The 18,239-nt window shown below is 42.8% G+C and overlaps 1 protein-coding gene across 11 annotated transcripts in view; it reads left to right on the forward strand.

Annotated features, from left to right (window-relative positions):
- Positions 1-16,741, forward strand: part of BACH2 (BACH transcriptional regulator 2) — a 181,449-nt gene extending 164,708 nt beyond the window's left edge. For all 11 annotated transcript variants that reach the window (XM_090136000.1, XM_031611258.2, XM_031611260.2 and 8 more), the window contains 2 exons: positions 8,326-8,532; positions 12,592-16,741. In XM_090136000.1, coding sequence (XP_089992126.1) covers positions 8,326-8,532; positions 12,592-13,071 — 687 coding nt within the window. In that variant the 3' untranslated portion in view covers positions 13,072-16,741. The remainder of the gene's footprint in view (positions 1-8,325; positions 8,533-12,591) is intronic.
- Positions 16,742-18,239: the final 1,498 nt, after the last annotated feature.

Consider the following 18,239-nt stretch of genomic DNA (forward strand, 5'->3'; position numbering starts at 1 on the left):
GGGGCTAATGCACAGCAGGATACAGTGAAGAGAGCAGGAAGTGAGCCTTTTGGGGTTTGATGACTAATTAGCTGTCATAATTGGCTAATTGTGTGGAGATGCTGCTGTAGAAGTCAGCCCGGAAGAGTCAAATGAGAAGCATATAGGGGACTATTGGTTGTTCCCAATAATAGTGTGTGTATGTGTGCAGGCGAGCATGGCTGAAAGGAGGAGTAATCCCAAGAGCAGGGAAGGAGCAGGCTGCAGGGTCTCCATGTGCCATGTCAGGCAGATGTGCTGGGCTGTGGGCAGGGCTCACAGGGCTTCACACCTGGGTTTGCTACTCATTTTCTCCTGGGGAGGTTTTCTACACTGTGCTGAGCAAGTTTTCTCCCTGGGTGTGCTGATAATGCTTTTTTTTTTCTTTTTTTTCTCTTCAGGACATTGTGATTTAAATTTTTTAAATTATAGTGATGAAATTAATGCTCTCTGAGGTTGTACTGCATTACCCAGAGCCACTAGTAAACAGATCACACTAATGCTGCCATTAAAATATTAGGAAACACACACTGTGCTCGGAAATAGGCTGCGTTTTAATCCTTCTCCACTTACAGACTTGTTGGTTTGACCTTGCTGTCCTAACGACCTCCCAGAGTGCTTCCCTTGCCACTTGCTGTGTCACAACACACAGAGTGTTTGTTGGGCTTCTCTTTTCTATCACCTGATAGGTGGAGGCAGTGCACAAGTTGGCTGCTGCAGGTGGGCTTCCATTCTGCTCAACGAGAGCAAAGCTGATGGACTCTGACCCCAGGTTATCTCACCACACTGCCGAGTTCCCCTGGAATTTGGACCCTGTTTCTCTTGATTTGGGTCCCAGAATGCTGCCAGTGCCAGAATTAGTGTCACAAAGCATCACCTGCCAGTGTAATGATCAAGTGAGAAGTAGGTGAAAGGTTTCTACTCACTGCTTTTTCAGGGCACTCTGTACTTGCAGACCAGTGCCCTTGAGGAGTGCATGCCACAGGTTTTCAGTGCCAAAAGTATGATTTGGAAAGGGATGCTTGATGTGACTTAGAATCAACGAATCACAGAATTGCTCAGGTTGGAAAAGATCTTAAAGATCATCAAGTCCAACCGCAACCTAACCAAACTTACCCTCAGGTGTGGGTGAATGTGTCCTAACTCTGTGTCTGGTCCCAAATGGGGATACAGATCACCATCACAAGTATCGGAAGAGCACCACTGGTATGCGCTCTCCAGATAGATTGTCTTTGCCTTTTATTTTTCTTCCTGTTGAAGGAGGCACCCTGGGGGTTCTGAGAGCTCTATTACTACTTTGTGACGGAAGAAGTATTTGCAATTTGGAGTCTCCTAATCTCAATATTACAGAAGCACAGGACCAGAACTGGTATCTGAGCTGTTGGGACTTTACAGAAAGGAGTAAGAGTTTGCCTTTTCAGCCAGCTCCTTCAGCCTCCAGCTGTTGTTAAAAATCAATTATTGGAATACAGTACTAGAGAGAAGACTCTGCTTTGCAGACAGGTTCTGACAACCCTGCTCAAAATAGCACCAACCAAACAATGGGGCCTGGAATAATGAATTGTTGAGAAGGAAGTAGTCTGTCACTCTGTTAACCTAGTTAGGAACAAAAACTTAGCCACTAACCTACTTTCCTTGATAGTCATTTTCCTCAAAAAGTACATCTGTGGTTTTCTTTTTTTCTTTTTTTTCTGCTGGAAAACTTGTAGAAAATAGCATACTACTAAACCAGTTATAAAGAAATCTTAGCTCAGTCTAATCTGATGAGCAAGTTTCCTTAGGAAAAGGTAAACATGGATAGGACGAGGTAAGAGATTGAGTTTTCAAAGTATCACTACCTGGAGAGTTGCATTCAATGAGTCTTTCATTTATATTTCAAAAGAATTTCCCACTTGGGTTAGTGACTCACTCTTCAAAGGAAATTTTCATAAAGGCAGAGCTAATGCAATTGGACCACAGAGGATACTGGAAGCAAATGACCTTCGGTGAGAGTCCAGGACCAACCTTGCTAAATGACAGAGAGCAGCCCTTTCCCTGCTTGCCCAGTGTTGGTTAGCTGTGCTCTAAGCCAGAGCCCCAGAAAGGGGAGAAAAACAAATAAACCAAAGTTGCTCTGCCTGAAATCTGCTGTGCTGAGCTGTCTGCGCTGAATCTGGTGGGTGTTCTCCTGAGCAGCATCAGCAGAGCATTGGGAGTTGTGCTTGATGACATCTGAATAAATGGAGCCTCATCAAATATTGCTCTTGCAAGATGAACTCCATGGCAGTTTTGTTTCCTTTCTTCTTGATAGGAATGGTGCCCATGCAGGAACGCAGAGAATTATTGCCTTACAACACTGAGAGCTTTCCATTACAAACTTAAAATTTCAGGAAGGCCCTTTCGAACACCTTTAATCCCCTGTATTATTTTATGGTAGCCTAAAATCAATTCTGCCATGCCCTGAGCTGAAACCCTTGCTGGAGTTCCTGAAGTGCTCTTTCCTTTCTTTTTTTTTTTTTCTGCAAAAAACAGATTTTTCAGAGGAATGCTGCACTTTGTTTCATCACCCAATCTATCCTTCTAAAGTGTTCCTGTCTTCATCAGGGTTTGCTCACTATCCCTGTCTCAGAAGAGCCTCGTCATGGGCAGGGGGTGCATTGTCCCACCCATGATAGGGATGAACACTGAGGACACTGTAAGCAGTGAACAGGGAGAGGCCAGGACAGCATTTTAAGCACCAATAAGATGGGATCTGAAGAGAAACCTGAGTCATGGGGTAAAGGATGAGAACTCCTGGCTCTTGAGTTAAATAAAGCCAGGGCACCACCCACTTTCTCCAGTTCTCTGAGGCAGGTAGCAAATCAAAAAGTTGCCCAGGCTGCCTCTTCAGAGTGCCCAGATTGTCCCCTCAGGGAGCATTACTGACCATGACCCCTCATGTCCTCAGGTGAGACTGTGGTTGCCCAGGGGAGGACATGATCATCAGTCATACTGTTCCAATTAGGGCAGGCTCTCTGCTCTGTGCCTCCACAGTCCTGCCACTCGAGGCATTTTCAGACCCCATTTGTTAGCACTCCACTAGTTCTTTTCTGCCTGGGCTCACCACTCTCCTCTTGCAAGTCCACTGCCATCCCAGTGGCTGCCATTTGAAGAGAGCTGTTTTGAAGGCTTCACCTATGCCTGTAAGCAGCAAGGTAAGCAGACCAGTGGGAGTACAGCCTGCCTGTGGTCCTATCGCACAAAGTGAGACCAGTTAGATTATGTGGGTTCCTCTTCTCTGGGACCACGAGCGGTGCCTCAAGCAGTATGTAGGTAGCCAAGCCCTTGAAACTCAGATGAACTCAATTCAGTTTTTGTCTTGGGCTGAATTTTTTCCTGAGTGTTTGTGGAAGAATGATTTTCATACTAAGGAAGATACAAGGGAAAACACCAGTAATCTGTTGAGCTCATCTGTGTGGAGCAGATTGCCTCTTCTTACATCAAAAAGCATTGCTGTGATTCAGTCCTTGTGTTAAATAGCTTAGTTGAGTCCTGAGAGCTTTCCAAGGGCTGGGCAATTTCAACAGTCAGATGCTTTCAATAGCTCTGACTTTCAGTGTAAGAGCATTAGGGCAACATCTTTGCTTCTTACAACTCTAGAGAAAATGACCAAGATTTTCAACCACTTGTAAAGGTCTGGGTGGTTCCACTGAATTCTACCCTCCTATGCCCAGTACGTACTGATTATCTTATGTATAATGTATGAAACCTTTTATTTACTGTAATTTTAAGCTAAGCTTATGAAGTTCAGTATCTTCACCAGCAGCTCAAGGAAGACATTGTTGAAATTTAAATATAAGTGAAAAAGTTAATGCAACTCATGAGATAAGAAAATTCCCAGTTATCTTATGTAAGTTAATACAGGGCTTCAGTCTTTTCCTTTATTCCCAAGAGAAGGGGGTGAAGAACAGCAGCAGGAACAAGTATAGTTTTGAGTAGCACAGCACTCACGGCATATGATCCAAGCTGACACTAACTAGTGAAGCCTGAATGAATTAATTGTTTATAGATGGGCCTTGCATTTGCTGAGTCAATGGTTGTCACTGCTTGTCAAGGGCAATGCTGTTACTTAGCCATTCTGTGATGTAATGACATTTCCACTGGATGGCCCTGGGAACTAACAACCTATTAGTCTCACCTCTGTGTCATGGAAGATCTTGGAACAGATCCTCTTGAAATCTGTGCTAAGGAACATGGAAGACATGGAGGTGATACAGGAGAACCAGCATGGCTTCACCAAGGGCATATCCTGTTTGACCAACCTAATGGTCTCTTATGATGGTGTCACTGCATCAATACACAAGGGAAGAGCCACTGATATGATCTATTTGGACTTCAGTAAGGTCTTTGACACAGTATGCCACAACATCCTTCTCACCAAATTGGAAAGATATGGATTTGATGGGTGGACTGTTCAGTTGTGAATAACTGGCTGCCAGACTGAGTCCAGAGAATGGTGGTCAATGGCTCAATGTCTGGATGGAGATTAGTGATGAGTGGTCTCCCCCAGGGTCACTGCTGGGACCAATAATCTTTAATATCTTCATCAATGATATCGACAGTGGGGTTGAGTGCACCCTCAGCAAATTTGCTGATGAGACCAAGCTGTGGGGTACAGTTGACAAACAAGAGGAATGGGATGCCACTCAGAGGGACCTAGACAGGCTTGAGCAGTGGGCCCAGGTGAATCACAGAATCACAGAATCATAGGGGTTGGAAGGGACCTCCAGAGATCATCAAGTTGTTGAACCTCAATGCGCCTGGGTCAAGGCAACCCTTGCTACTGATACAAGCTGAGGTATGAAAGGATTGAGGGCAGCCCTGCTGAAAAAAGACCTGGAGGTACTGGTGGATGGAAGCTGAACATGAGCCAGCAATGTGCCCTCGCAGCCCAGGAAGACAAACATATCCTGGGCTGCATCAAAAGAAGCGTGGTCAGCAGTGTGAGGGAGGTGATCCCACCCCTCTACTCTGCACTGGTGAGAGCTCAGCTAGGGTGCTGGATCCAGATGTGGAGTGCTCAGTATAGGAGAGATGTGGCCCTCTTGGAGTGTGTCCAGAGAAGGTCCACAAAAGTGATTCAAGGGATGGAACACCTCTCCTACAAGGACATGCTGAGAGTGCTGGGGCTGTTCAGCCTGGAGAAGAGAAAGCTCAGAGAAGACCTAATAGTGGCCTTTTAGTATCTAAAGGGGAGTTGCAGGAAAGAAAGGAACAAGCTCTTTGGCAGGGTCTGTGGTGATAGAACAAGGGGAAATCATAAACAACTTATATTTTTTACCAAGATGGTTTGGCTGCCCAAGGAGTGTATCAGCCAGAATCAGGGGCAACAAGGGCTGCAGCACTGATGAAAAGTGCTGTCTTATTTGTTGTGGTGAAAACAGATCCTCTGGTATTGGTATTTTAAAAAAGCAGAGAACAAGTAATTGTGTTGATAGTGGAGACTTGAAGAGCTCTGTTCTCTGTGTGGTTAACTGCCTGGAAGGGGTAGAGAGTAGAGATCCTGCTTACATTTCTAATTTAAAATCATCCAAACCACGGAGTATAGAGTTATTTCCTGTATATAATTCATAATTACTAAAAATAACAATTTACAAGGACACAAACTAGCTGGGATTTTCTTAGCTCAGAAAAGACTGACGATCCATTTTCAGACACCTCAGGTAAGTTTTCTCTCATCTGAGTCAGATACCTTAAGAGAGAGCGTCTTTCTAAGTCTGGTTTCCTCTCAGAGAAGCCATGGGGGTGCATTGCTCTCCACGGAGCTCTCTTCATGAGAGAAGATGACAGCAGCAGGAATTGAGACATGAGCAGGTCTCAGCCCTTCATTTTAGGCAGCTCTAAGTGGGTCAGCTGAATCCCAACCATGGCACATCCTTCAGCTCATGTAAATGGCTTTGCCGCAATAAATACCCATTAAGAGTCTTGCCATGCATCAACATAAAGCATCAGCAGCCTCTCACTGCAGCAGCACTGCAGTGTAGTTATTCATTGTGTCCATACCGAAGCATGGTTGGTTTTTGTTTTTTTTTTTCCTTTTCAGTTGACAGCTAATTGAGGAGAGGGAGACAGGCAATAAAAATTATGTTGATGGTGAAGGAAATGAGTCTGACTCACTTCCACTCTCCTTTCACTTTTTTAATCCTGCACAGTGCTGCATATGACAGAAGTGGAATTAGGCTGGTTTACTGATAGTACCTTCTGCCCCACTGTGTAGGTATTTTTATTTTCAGACTATTTTTTTTAACATGTTTTTCTTTACTTTCCTGTTTCCCTTCAGCATCTTCTACCTGACAGATTTAAGTCAATCCCATTTAATTCCCATTCAGACTGCAAGCACATTTCCTGCTTGCGGGTAAATATGTTGAGAAAGGGGGAAGAGGGAAGGAGAAATAAGGTTAGCATCTCTTTCAGCTTCAGACCTCAGAAAACGAGAAAACCCTCAGTACGTGACAGGAGTGTTTTTGCAGTGAGACTGTGGTGCTTTTCAGCATCTGTTTTTGTTTTCAGGCCCTGTGAGAAAACCAGTTTACCCCAAATGTGTGTTTACTGTCCAAAGAGTAGAAAGAGGAAATCAAAGAGGTTTCGTGTTGTTTGGCAGCAGTCTGTAAACAAGGTGTCCACATCACCATGTCTAAGGGCAGCTCGTGTGTGTGTGCAGGCAGGTGTGGGGGGAATTCAGGCAGGCCTGGGAGCTGACCTGCAAAACCACAAGCCACAAAGTGGTGACTGAGGCCTGGTTTTACCAGGGGGCCCAAGGGGCAATGTTCAGCTCACGGAACCGTGTGAAAGGGTTCTGTGAGCATTTGCATCAGGTTCCACGTGGCCAGGGCTTGGAGAAACAAACAGAAAGTTCAAGTTGATCAACGAGGCAGGGAGATAGCTACAAGCAGGTCTGTGTGTTACGTGTGTGCCCATCCTTCACACGCTGCTTCTAAACAAATGCAGCTCTCCAGTGAAAATACCCGCTCTTATTTCTAATCTGTGTTCTTGTTTTATCTCCAAATGACTCAAGTGCACCATTTGAAGAGGATAACTATGTTTTAAATACCAAAGGAACCTTTTCAAGTGGAGTCTTTTGCTTGGCTGGAGAAACTTAAATCTATTTTCTTTGGGAGTGTGTCTACAGAATAGACCACTTGTTCCAAAGAGGTTGGATTGTACCAAATCGGGCTAGAAATGTAAATATTTACTGCCACCTTTCGGTCAACAGGGGTATGACTACAAGAAAGAAAGGGAGAATCCAGTCACTCAGTTACTGTCATCTCCTTCGGTTTTGTCAACTCTGTCTTATTTGATCACCACATGCAGCAGTGCACCTAGAAACATCGTTTCGTAGTCATATTATCAGTCGCAAACAACTGAAACAGGATTTGAAGGGAGGGATGCTCTCTTTAGTTTGAGCAAATTGCAAAAAAATAACCTAACAGAAGTCCTTGAGTGCATCTGCCTTTCTTCAGCCTCACTACAGTCTGAGAGAGGGTTGGAATGTCTGAACTCACAACCTGCAGCTCTTGCCACAAATGTAATGACAATTTGTAGCCAGAAGGAAAAATATTTTCATGCAAATAGCAGAGGTTCTAAACTGCTTTCTGCTTTGTTTTTTGTTTGGTTTTTTTTTTTTTCTTTTTTAAGAAATGCAGCTTGGGTACTGTTTGCTAACATTCTTCATGTCAGAATTTTGGAAAATACAGATTTCTTTTAAAATGTGTATATTTTAGGAGAGTATGGTATGTTGCATCATGCTTCTCTGACCCTTTCATCTTCTGTGGTACTCAGCTCATTTGCAGTGCTGCTTAAATAAACTGTACTATAAGAGATATGGTATTTTTCACCAACTTGAGGTGTTCAGTTGCATTTTGAACCTCACACACCTAATCAAATTTTCAGCCCTTCAGGCTATGCAAATGCAAGTTTCCTGGAGTAGTAGCCCATTCCTTGAAAACAGTTTGGAATGAATGGCGGTGAGGCATTTCACAAGGACTGTGTCACATAGTGGAAGGAGCCTTTTTTAGTGCAAGGAAATTGGTTATTAGAGCTGTATGGGAAGGTGATTTTTTTTATCTGGGATTCATCAATATTGCTGATTTCAGTTAAACCGTAGCCAGCTGGACATCTACAGTGTGCCACAAGGGAGTGTTAAAAATTTCCTGTTGTAAAATCTTGTGTGTTGTTTATTTAGAAAGTGGGAACGGGTCTAATAGTCCTTCTGCTCTGTGGTGTTCAGCTTGCATTCAGCAAGCAAAATGTGACTCTTTGTCTGCTTTTGTCTCACATTTGTTTGTTTAGGTGAAACTTCCTTTTCCTGTTGATCAAATCACAGATCTTCCAAGGAATGATTTCCAGATGATGATAAAGATGCACAAACTAACCTCAGAACAGCTTGAGTTCATCCATGATGTTCGCCGGCGCAGCAAGAACCGAATTGCAGCTCAGCGCTGCCGCAAGAGAAAACTGGACTGTATTCAGAACCTGGAATGTGAAATCCGCAAGTTGGTGAGTGGCATGCTCTTACCTACCAGCTGTTCCCATCCAGAGTTAGTTAATTCAGTCAGCTTGTAAGTTTGTATGTAAGTGAAGGCACTAGTATGACAATTTAATGCACAAAATGTCTCGGGATGTATGTATATATTGCATATGTGGAAAACACAAAATACTGGTGAAATTAGACCTAAATATCTCTTTTTTTGATATCTCAAGAGTAGCTTGTTGAGAAATTTGGAAGGGCAGAGAAGCTTGTATCACAGCTGCCCTCTTGCAGTTTCATTTGCCCTCAGTACTTAAAGCACATAAGCAAAGATGTTTCCCTCTTTTAACCCCACATCCTTACTTGACTGCCATAGCAAGTGGATTGCACTGGGATTCATAGCTCAAAAGGGTTAGGTGTGAAAGGACCTGCAGAGGCTGTCTGGTCTGAACTCCGCTCTGACTGGCCCAAATCCATCTCTACATCTAGATTTTCTTTCTCTTTAGTGTTCTAGAGAGCAGCTCAGTGCTTGCGGGGTGTTTCAGTTTGCTATGCCTTTTCTTCAGATCTTTGATTCACTGATCAAATTGCAGAATTGGAAAGAAGAATGAGAAAGAAGACAGGAATGTAAATATCCAGACAAGTGGCCATGCCTTGATGCTTCACTCTGGGATGAAGCATGCCCTGTTCAATGGTCAGAGCACAGGTCTTCTGTGTGCTGAGGTACCATTGTAAAGTGCTATCACATTTCAGTCTAAGAGGGAGAAGTGACTGGAATGGTGCTGAATGGCTCCTCAGGAAATTCATCACTCTTTTAGTCATGGTGTGGATGCCTCAGATGTGTGTTTTAGGTGGCTAAACACAGTTGTCTACAGGATAAACACCCACACTGGAGCTAGCTGACCTGCTTTCCTTTAATTTCAGTGAAGAGAAACAGATGTCTGTCAAATCTTATTTAAATGTCCCATCCTGCAACAAAGGAGGTGATGCACAGCCCAAAAGTGCCTGTTTCTTTCTGTGACTAAGTAAGAGCTATGACAGATGTAGACATCTTAGTTAAAGGCATTACAAACATTCCCTCCCCTTCTGACAGTGTCCCTGTGGTCTGAGGGAGCTGCTTCTCTTCTCCTACCTTTCCTTACCCATTGAGAAGCAAGCAGGTACACAACAAAAAAGGCTTGAGACAAAGGGCTGGGAGTCTGCAGGGTATCACTCAGGAGGAAGAACGTAGAATGGATTGGCACCTCCTGATCTCTGAAAAGTTTTTGGAGAAGTGTCCCAGAACAGCTGTTATGAGAAGCGTGCAGTTCGATTTCATTTCTCAGCAGAGATTTAGGAGTCCAGCATTAAATCCAACCTTCGAATGTTTGAAGTTTTGAGTGATAAATGAATTAATTCCCATAGATAAAACAAAAGGAGCTGAAGCTGATTTCCCTATGGAAATCTCTGTGTACCCAGTTTCCACTAAAATCAAAGGTTATTCGGAGCCCTTCATTTCAATGTCTGCGTGCACACTTGCTCAGCTGTGGGTTGAATTTAGTGGGCTGGGAAATGGAATGCTTCTTGTTCTGATGATAGCAGGTTGCGTGTCAGAAGTGGCTTCAGCATCCTCCTTTCTTAGCACAAGCTGCAGCAAATACAGTGTGAAAGAGACAGGGATCTGCTGGAAGAAGCTGTGTTGTCACCACCCTACAAATGGCAAAAGCCACAGCACGTCGGGTTAGTCACTTACTGCCTGTGCAGGCCTGCTTCCCATCTGCACAGTGGAGGTGACACTGACCCCACAAGCTGGCTGGGAGACTTACATCATCAAGGCTCTGAAGTCTTCAGATACCATGCTGCCGAAGCCCGGGTGGAAAAAAAGAAGAAACAAAAATAAAAACATTTGTAAGAGTAGGGCTTTTCTGATGCAAAACATACCAGACATCAAAAGTAAACAGAACACAGAAGCAACCGCTTCCTTCACCAAGCCTAATCCACAATGGGTGCAGGATGAGTCAGAAGTTCTACAGGGTGAGGAGGAGGCACAGAGGCGCATAAGCAAGGTTGGCAGAAGCAGGCTCAGTCCCAGCCATGCCTGCCCATCCCTCTGCACCAAGCTGCTGATGGAGAGGAGAATTCATCTCCAGCAGTGAGCACCTGGGGCAGTACTGCAAGGGCTGCATGAGCAGCAGATGTGGCTTTCATTTGATACCTGCCACCTTCACTTGCAAATGAATTCGAGTTTGTTGGGTTTGTGCAGTCCTATAAAATAACTGTTATTATTTAACATTATCAATGGTGGATAGGCAACATGCATTTCTCAAGTCCCCTTTTTCTTCCCCAGCACACGCATCTCTGAGAAGTGAATGAAAGGCATATGAATGGCCTTTTGGGCCTGATCTGTGCTGAATTCCAGGAATCAAAAGCGCTTGGAGATGCAGGAGTCTTTGAAAGTAATTTTAAGATTTACATGCAGCAAGCTGTACATAGGGAATGGGCTCTAGTGCACCCTAATGAAAAAGAGCATTCATTACAAAGGCTGTTATGGGTGTACAAGAGGATAAAGTGATGAAAGTAAACAAATTCATGCAATTTCAGCATTGCCTCTCCGGCACTTCTGCTCTCTCAGACACTTGCAGCCCAAGCACATTGTCTGCTTCAAGTCTGTACCTAGGGTCTCTGGAAATTCCTTTGTCATCTTCTGTCCTCTTTGTCACCAGTAATTTCCAGTCTTCTTAGTTATGTGACAGTACTAGATTTTAAAGAATCTTCACTTGGATAGATGCTTTGTTTGTTTGTTTGTTTTTAAAGCCCCTTTTTCCCCATTGCGCTTACTCCCTGTAAGTCAGCCATCTCCACGACAGAGATGGTTTCATAGAAGACAGTTAGTAAAATGGTCACATCTTCCAAGTTTGGTAGGTAGGGTTTTTTGCCTGCTTTCCCTCACTCATCCATCTACCCACTCACATTCCCATTTTTTCATGCGAACTCACAGCATATTCTCTTCCATAATTCATTATCTCAAGATGTACTTGAGCATCTGTTTATTTTTATATTATTTTTATGCTTTCTTGATAGATATATCAATATTTTAGCAGTTGGTTCTTTCCATATAGAGTACTCTCTTCCTCATTCACACAGCTGCACGCTTCCAGTGCGGGCTTTGGACCTGGTGTAATGCTATCAGCAACCACCCATAGCTGGGTTATCTCAGTAGTGGAGTTTTCACACCTCAGATGCCAAGACAGCTTGAGTTTAGCAGTGTTACTAGGTTAGGTACATGGTGCACTGCTTTCAGGACCAGCTGAGCACTGGAAATAGCTCTTGTGCTCTGCAAAATCTGATCTGCTCCCTTGGGCTGTATGCTGGGTGGTGGTACTGAGGTAGCAGGGCCATTCCCACTATTCTGCAGTGGGTCAGCACCATGCTTATAGCAGTGGGCTCCCTGGCTGGGTCTGGCTCTGTGCCTGACCCCTCCTGGTTCACCTCTCGAATGCTTGAATCAGAAAGCCCACCTACTTTTGGAGTTTTCACATACATCTTCATAGAATTATCTTGATTAGGTCAAACTCAAGCCAGTTATTAGCAGGACATACAAAAATGAGCTATGGTGCTGACCACACAGAGCACACACTGGCCCAAGTTCTCTCCTCCAAACGCCATACCTTGCAGTAGTGATGGGTGTTCATAGCTCCAAGGATGTACACTCAGACTGACTGGCTGTCCTGGCATTTAGAGAATGAACTGCTGTTCTTTCTTGAGCAGCGAGACTCTGATTTATTCTTGTTTGGGCAGATAATGGCTTTTCTCCATCAAAATGTTTCTTTCAGAGTTTTTTATATCATACATCAAATAGCCTAAGTCCATTAAGGAAACTAACAGTCTCTTGGAATAATGTATGACTGTTCTCTAACAACTCCAATGCTTTTCTCCAAATGTTTCCCAAACTGCAGTCCACTCAGACCTATTAGTGGTCAATATCTGATGTCTTTGTGACATTTCCTCTTTCCATTTAAAAACAACTTTGTTCTGTCAGAATTCTCCCTGGGTACTGCTGAGGATGGATGGCCTTTTCTTCAAGTTAGGTGCCTTCTTTTTTTTTTCAGGTGTGTGAGAAAGAGAAGTTGCTCTCAGAAAGGAACCAGCTGAAAGCAAGCATGGGCGAATTGCTGGATAACTTCTCGTGTCTTTCCCAAGAAGTGTGCAGAGACATGCAGAGCCCAGAACAGATCCAAGCCCTTCACCGCTACTGCCCCGTTCTCAGACCCATGGATCTGCAGACGGCCACCAACATCAGCCCCCCAGCAGGTGTGGAGCAGGGCCTGGCAACGTCGCAGTGTGTTGGGGAAGGCATGCAGTGCTGCTCAGAGCAGGGCCCCGTGCAGCTGGGAGCATCCTGGCTGCCCAACAACGTCTCAGAGAATTGCTCGGCCAGCGGCGGGGGGTTGGATGGAGCTGAGCCAGGTACTTACCCTGAGAGAGAGCTTCCGCGAGAACAGAGTAGCCAAACGGTCACGGTAGACTTCTGTCAGGAAATGACTGATAAATGTACAACAGATGAACAGCCTAGGAAAGATTACACCTAGTGACTTGTAACCTTACCGTTACACCTGGTCAGGTGTTCTTCAGTCAGCCAGTGGCAGTGCTCATTTGTTGTCTAGAAGAACGTATTTGGTGCACACTACAGTGGTCTTAGCAGCAATACTGTTTTTAAGTATTCCCTCCTCTCTACAAGCAGGAGTTATCTTCACAATGGTGCTATCCCTTGCTCAGGCAGGGAATTACACAGTGGCAACACTGTCTGTTTTTGTATGTTGATTTCAATCTTAACAGGGATGGACATAACACCTCTGAGGACCCAACCGCAGCTTTTTTCTCAGTGGCCCATGTCACAAAACCCTAACTCAGGAATTTCCTCTGAATGTTCAATTTTTCATTGAAGACAGCTTCTTTACACATCAAAGTTTTATAGCTAAACTGTATATATTATATATAATATATATAAAATATATATATCCATATGCAAAAGTCCCTGCATGCCTCAATTTTTCTCATCCTACAAACTGGAAGCTTTCATTTATATTGTATAAACAAGTTCCAACATTCCTTTTTGTCTTCGATGCTAGAACTAGTTTGGTAACTTGTTACACGATTTTTTTTCTTGGTTCACAGTTCAGCAATATCATTCAATTTGTACTTATTTATAAAATTTTAATGTTGGAATCTTATTTGAGATTTTATTATAGACAATTTTTTTGGCACAGCCATTTTGTGCCACTTGAGCAATGTGGATTTATTTTATTTTCTTGCAGATACTGTACAGTAATGGTCAACTTTGCCACTTGCACTGAGTTTCTGGTCAAACCTCTTTTCATAAATGAAGTTGTGACTTCAGTATAACTTGAGTATATGGTTTTCTTTGCTTTATGGCTTAAAGAAAATAGAAAAGTTTTAGCTAATAGACAAACACTCAGGAGCTCATTACATAGTAAAAACGGTCTTGCCAAATACTGAATTCACTATACAGTTTGTAAAGAGAATCTGCTTGAATTATTTTTGTATTCAGACTTCTTTCTGTTTCACAAACTAAGCTTAAGTGCTGTTAATGATGCTTTTGGATTCTTATAGGGCAAAATATATTTCACTCCTTAGAGAGAAACGTATCTGACAACTGGATCTGATCACCATTAAGTTCCACGAAATAAAGTAAACGGAAATCACATCAATACACTTTGGCAGCTTCTTTGCCAGCCCCAGTCTGCATCCTTTACTCACGGAAGCAGCTGCTGCTCCAAGCAGTAGTCCCTGTAGCATCACCTCATCTTTCCTCAGACCTTCCCCAGACCCAAGCTACAGAGGTGGCTCTGGTGAAGTCAGGGATCCTGCCTAGGTAGGAAGAGTTGCAGGACCAGACCCCCACCATAGGCTCTGGTTTCCCTACAGAAGTCAAGTTAGCGCTGTACCCTCTAAGAGCAAGTCACACTCTGTCGGCACCCAGATTGGTTGCTTGCCCTTCCAGTTCTTGTGTTCCAGGATCCACTCGTCCTACAGCATTGCCTTCAGGACAAATCACAGCTAGAAGAGCGCTGTCTCAAAGGAGACTACTCAGTGAATTGACTTAGTTGTAACTGCATTGGATTTGTATCTGAAGCGATGTTGACTCATGTTATGACTGTGTGAGACAGCAGCTTTCCAAGCATAACATCTGTATGTACAGTGTAGACAGAAAACGTCCTCCTAATGCTTTTTTAAGAATTATTATTATTCTAAGTGTACTGAGTTTTTATTTTGTGGTTCTTTGCCCTACGTGTGCCAGGTTGCGTGGCTTTATCCTGGACGACAACTGTCATGTGCTTTACTGGCTGATACCATTTATTCTTGCTGAAAAAAAATTGACCAGCTCTTCACACCTATTTAAAAATAAATAAATCAGAATTGGGGGTAGCAGCTTCTCAGTGGCACTGAGCGATACTGCGGTCTGCGCTAAAGTTTACGCTTAGAGGTGTGCACTGGGGCTCTCTTGAGGCACTCAGTAGATCAGCAGCTTGACCTTGGAGGAGGAATCAGCTCCCTCTCTCCCTTCTCTCACCTTCAGCCTGTGCTCATGGACGTCGCCCACTCGCCACAAAGTCTTGCTTTTGCCCTCTGCGCCCACACTCTTGTAGCCAAGCTACTGAGGAGGAAATGCATATAGCATGTGCCATGTTTGTTGAAAATACTTTTTTCCCCGCATGTACAAAGAAAAACTAGTATATAATGTAGGAGAATATTTATGTTTAAGTATTAATCATTACTGTACAAAATCCTTACCTTTACATGTTCAAAACTATACGAATGCCATAAACTCCTAGTTCACATGGCTGAGAAAGGGGGAGGTGTCGTTCTTTCTTTTTACAGGAGCTTAAGCTAAAAATCTCCGACCCCCTCCCACCTCCCCTCTCACACGTAACTGTCTGAGAAGCTCCTGGGGGGATCTGATTTTCCTTTGAACTCACTGACGTTGCAAAGCAGTTCCGTGCTTCGCAGAGAAGTTTTGTTTCTATGAGACCATGGTGAAAGCTAGAATTTAAAACTAAATGTGAATCACATTATAGAGTCATAGCTACTTTGGGGGGTTGGGGTGGGAGGGACGGGTCAACTGACACAGTATTTTAAAGATGTTTTTTCTGTTGCCTTTTTTATTTTTAAGTGACCTCCTATATATATGAATAGATAGAATGTTTTATGAGCATAAAACCAAGTTTTAACTTGCTTCCTGGCATGAAGATTTATTCTACTAACAACTCATGTGCAACTGGTACACTTGACCTCATTCCAGCGGTTTAAAAACCCACCCTCACAACCATTGCGCTGCAGCTCTCAGTTTGACCTGGCTTCCTACAAGTGCTGGGTCTCTTAATTTTCTCTACCTTGGGAACTGATATATAAAACCACTGCTCAGATAAGTGTCTCTTCCTCAATATTCCTCTCCTCTTGCTCTCTTTCCCTCCCCTGTGAGCTTTTCTGGATGTTTGATTTCATTCTTCCTCATTAGAAGTGGCTGGTTTTGTGTCATTGCTTCCTATATTTACGTGTATCATGGTTTTTCAGTGAGTTTTTTTGGTGATGGTGGTTGGTTTTTTTTTTGTTTGTTTCTATTTTGTTTTGAGGTTATTTTGCTATTCTGAACTACATGGCTCTCAAAGCTGTTACTGGGCTAACTTTAAAGGAAGGCACTGGGAGAATTAGTTTCAGAGCTGGACATCAGTTGGCGTACCCAACTGCTCTTATCCTGAGGTCAAAACAACTGATCACAAGGATACCATTTGGAAAAACAAAACAAGACAACTGACTGCAGTATTTACTGATTTGAAGAGTTTGGCTAATCGTCACCATGGTCTTCAGAATCTCTGCATTTGTCAAAGAGGACACTTGCACAGCACCAGGCTTTGCATAGGAGAAGTATGATGATGCCCGTTCCTCTCCCTGCTGGGTGCTGCACAGCTCCATGGGTATCTGAGTCCTTCACTCTTTGTCCAGTCTGTATCTAATCCTCCTCTTCCTTTGCCATTGCTCTACCTGTATTGCCAAGAAACCTCATTTCATTTAGGCTTGTTATGCTTTGTCAGGTGAGTACTACACTATATGATGTGTTTGTTTCTCTGCGTTCTCTGGGGGTGCCTTGAACACAATTAAAGCTCATTGCAAGCTGATTCTGGAACAAAAAGGTAGTGCAAAAAAAAAAAAAAAAAGATTAAAACAAAAAAAAAAAAACAACAGAGAAAACAAAACAGAAAAGAAGCAAAACAAAAGCAAAAATGTTGGCTGTCTTATCAGGAGATCCCAGTATTTATATCACAGACTTCCTAACATACAATGACTCAGGCGTCAGAGTTTGATGCTGCAGTATAAAACTATTATTTTATATATTGTACTAGTAATTTATTAAATGTCTTTCTAAGGGTATATGCTGCTTTTAAGATGCACTATATTTTTGGATCTAATCCTTGTATTATTTTTTCCCAAGGAAGTAAAATGTGTTGCAAAGGCAAGCCATGGTGATTAGTATGCTAACTGCTACTTCTCTTTAAAAAGGAGAGTGGGAACTAGATAAATAACTTAACTAAATGGATTAACTGCTGCCAGAGGAATGATTAATGCTGATAGCATGGTTGTTAATCTGGAGTTCAACACTTTGTCAAGTCTGCATTCTAAAGAGCGCTTAAATAGAAGTTAAAACACATAGATAGATATAGTTAGATTTTTTAATATGTAACTTTATGATTGCCTAATAAAAACAAATCTGCATGCTGGAATCACTATAATCCTGTAATAAAATAAAAGCTGATCCACTAGGAGAAAGCATGATGAAGCACTGTACTTCAGTCAACACAACAGCCTCACTCGTGTCACGTAACGCACTGCTGTGGTTGTTGAAAAGAGCAATGGGTTTCCAGAATGAACCTCTAGTGATTTTTTCAGTGAGACAAAGGGAGCGTTGGCCAGGTTTACAGCAGCTTGCGTTTCGATCCACTTTGTTTCCTCTACTGCTGCAACAAGGAGCACTGCTTTCACCTTGTTCTGATCTGACCTACGTTTGGAGGTGTCTTTGGGTGAATGGTGTAGCCCGTGCTTGTAGCATTTTAGAAGTATATGTTTTAGATCTGTCTAGAGAAGATTTAGCTTCAGTGTGAGCAGTGGAACTGATGGCCTTGCAAAAAGAGGGATCTGCTCAGTATAGGAGTGAGGTGAAACTAAAATCATTGCCATAACGAACCGATGCTCCCTTTCCTGCTAGAAATTTTCTCAACAGGTTTTTGACTTCATTTCAGTTTTGTCTCTGACAGCCCAACCCAAGTTAATTTTATATATCTATAATACGTGTATGTACATATACATACATATAGAATTCTAGTCAAAGTGTGTGTTTGTGTATTTTCCTGTTTATAATACCTATATGTATATTTATAATACTCCTCAGAGTATTTTGTGACTCAGGCATCAGATCTGATGCTGCAGAATCCAATATATGTGTATATGCATATGTTCAAATACTGTGTGTATATTTAAAAAATCTATTGTTGGTGGTCTGTAGAATAATTTTTCTCTTTACTCTCAAAATGTTAATGGCATTACTTGCAAAGACTAAATGTACAGTATTTTCCTACACTCCACCAAGATAGGTATTATTTATATCAAAGTCAAATATTGATATGCATTTTAAGGTATTACACATACAGTGTTGCCATTTTTGCAAATAAAACCACTTTTTGGC

This window comes from Phasianus colchicus, chromosome 2, assembly GCF_987193195.1.
Source record: "Phasianus colchicus chromosome 2, bPhaCol1.hap1.1, whole genome shotgun sequence".
NCBI classification, from domain to species: Eukaryota; Metazoa; Chordata; class Aves; order Galliformes; family Phasianidae; genus Phasianus; species Phasianus colchicus.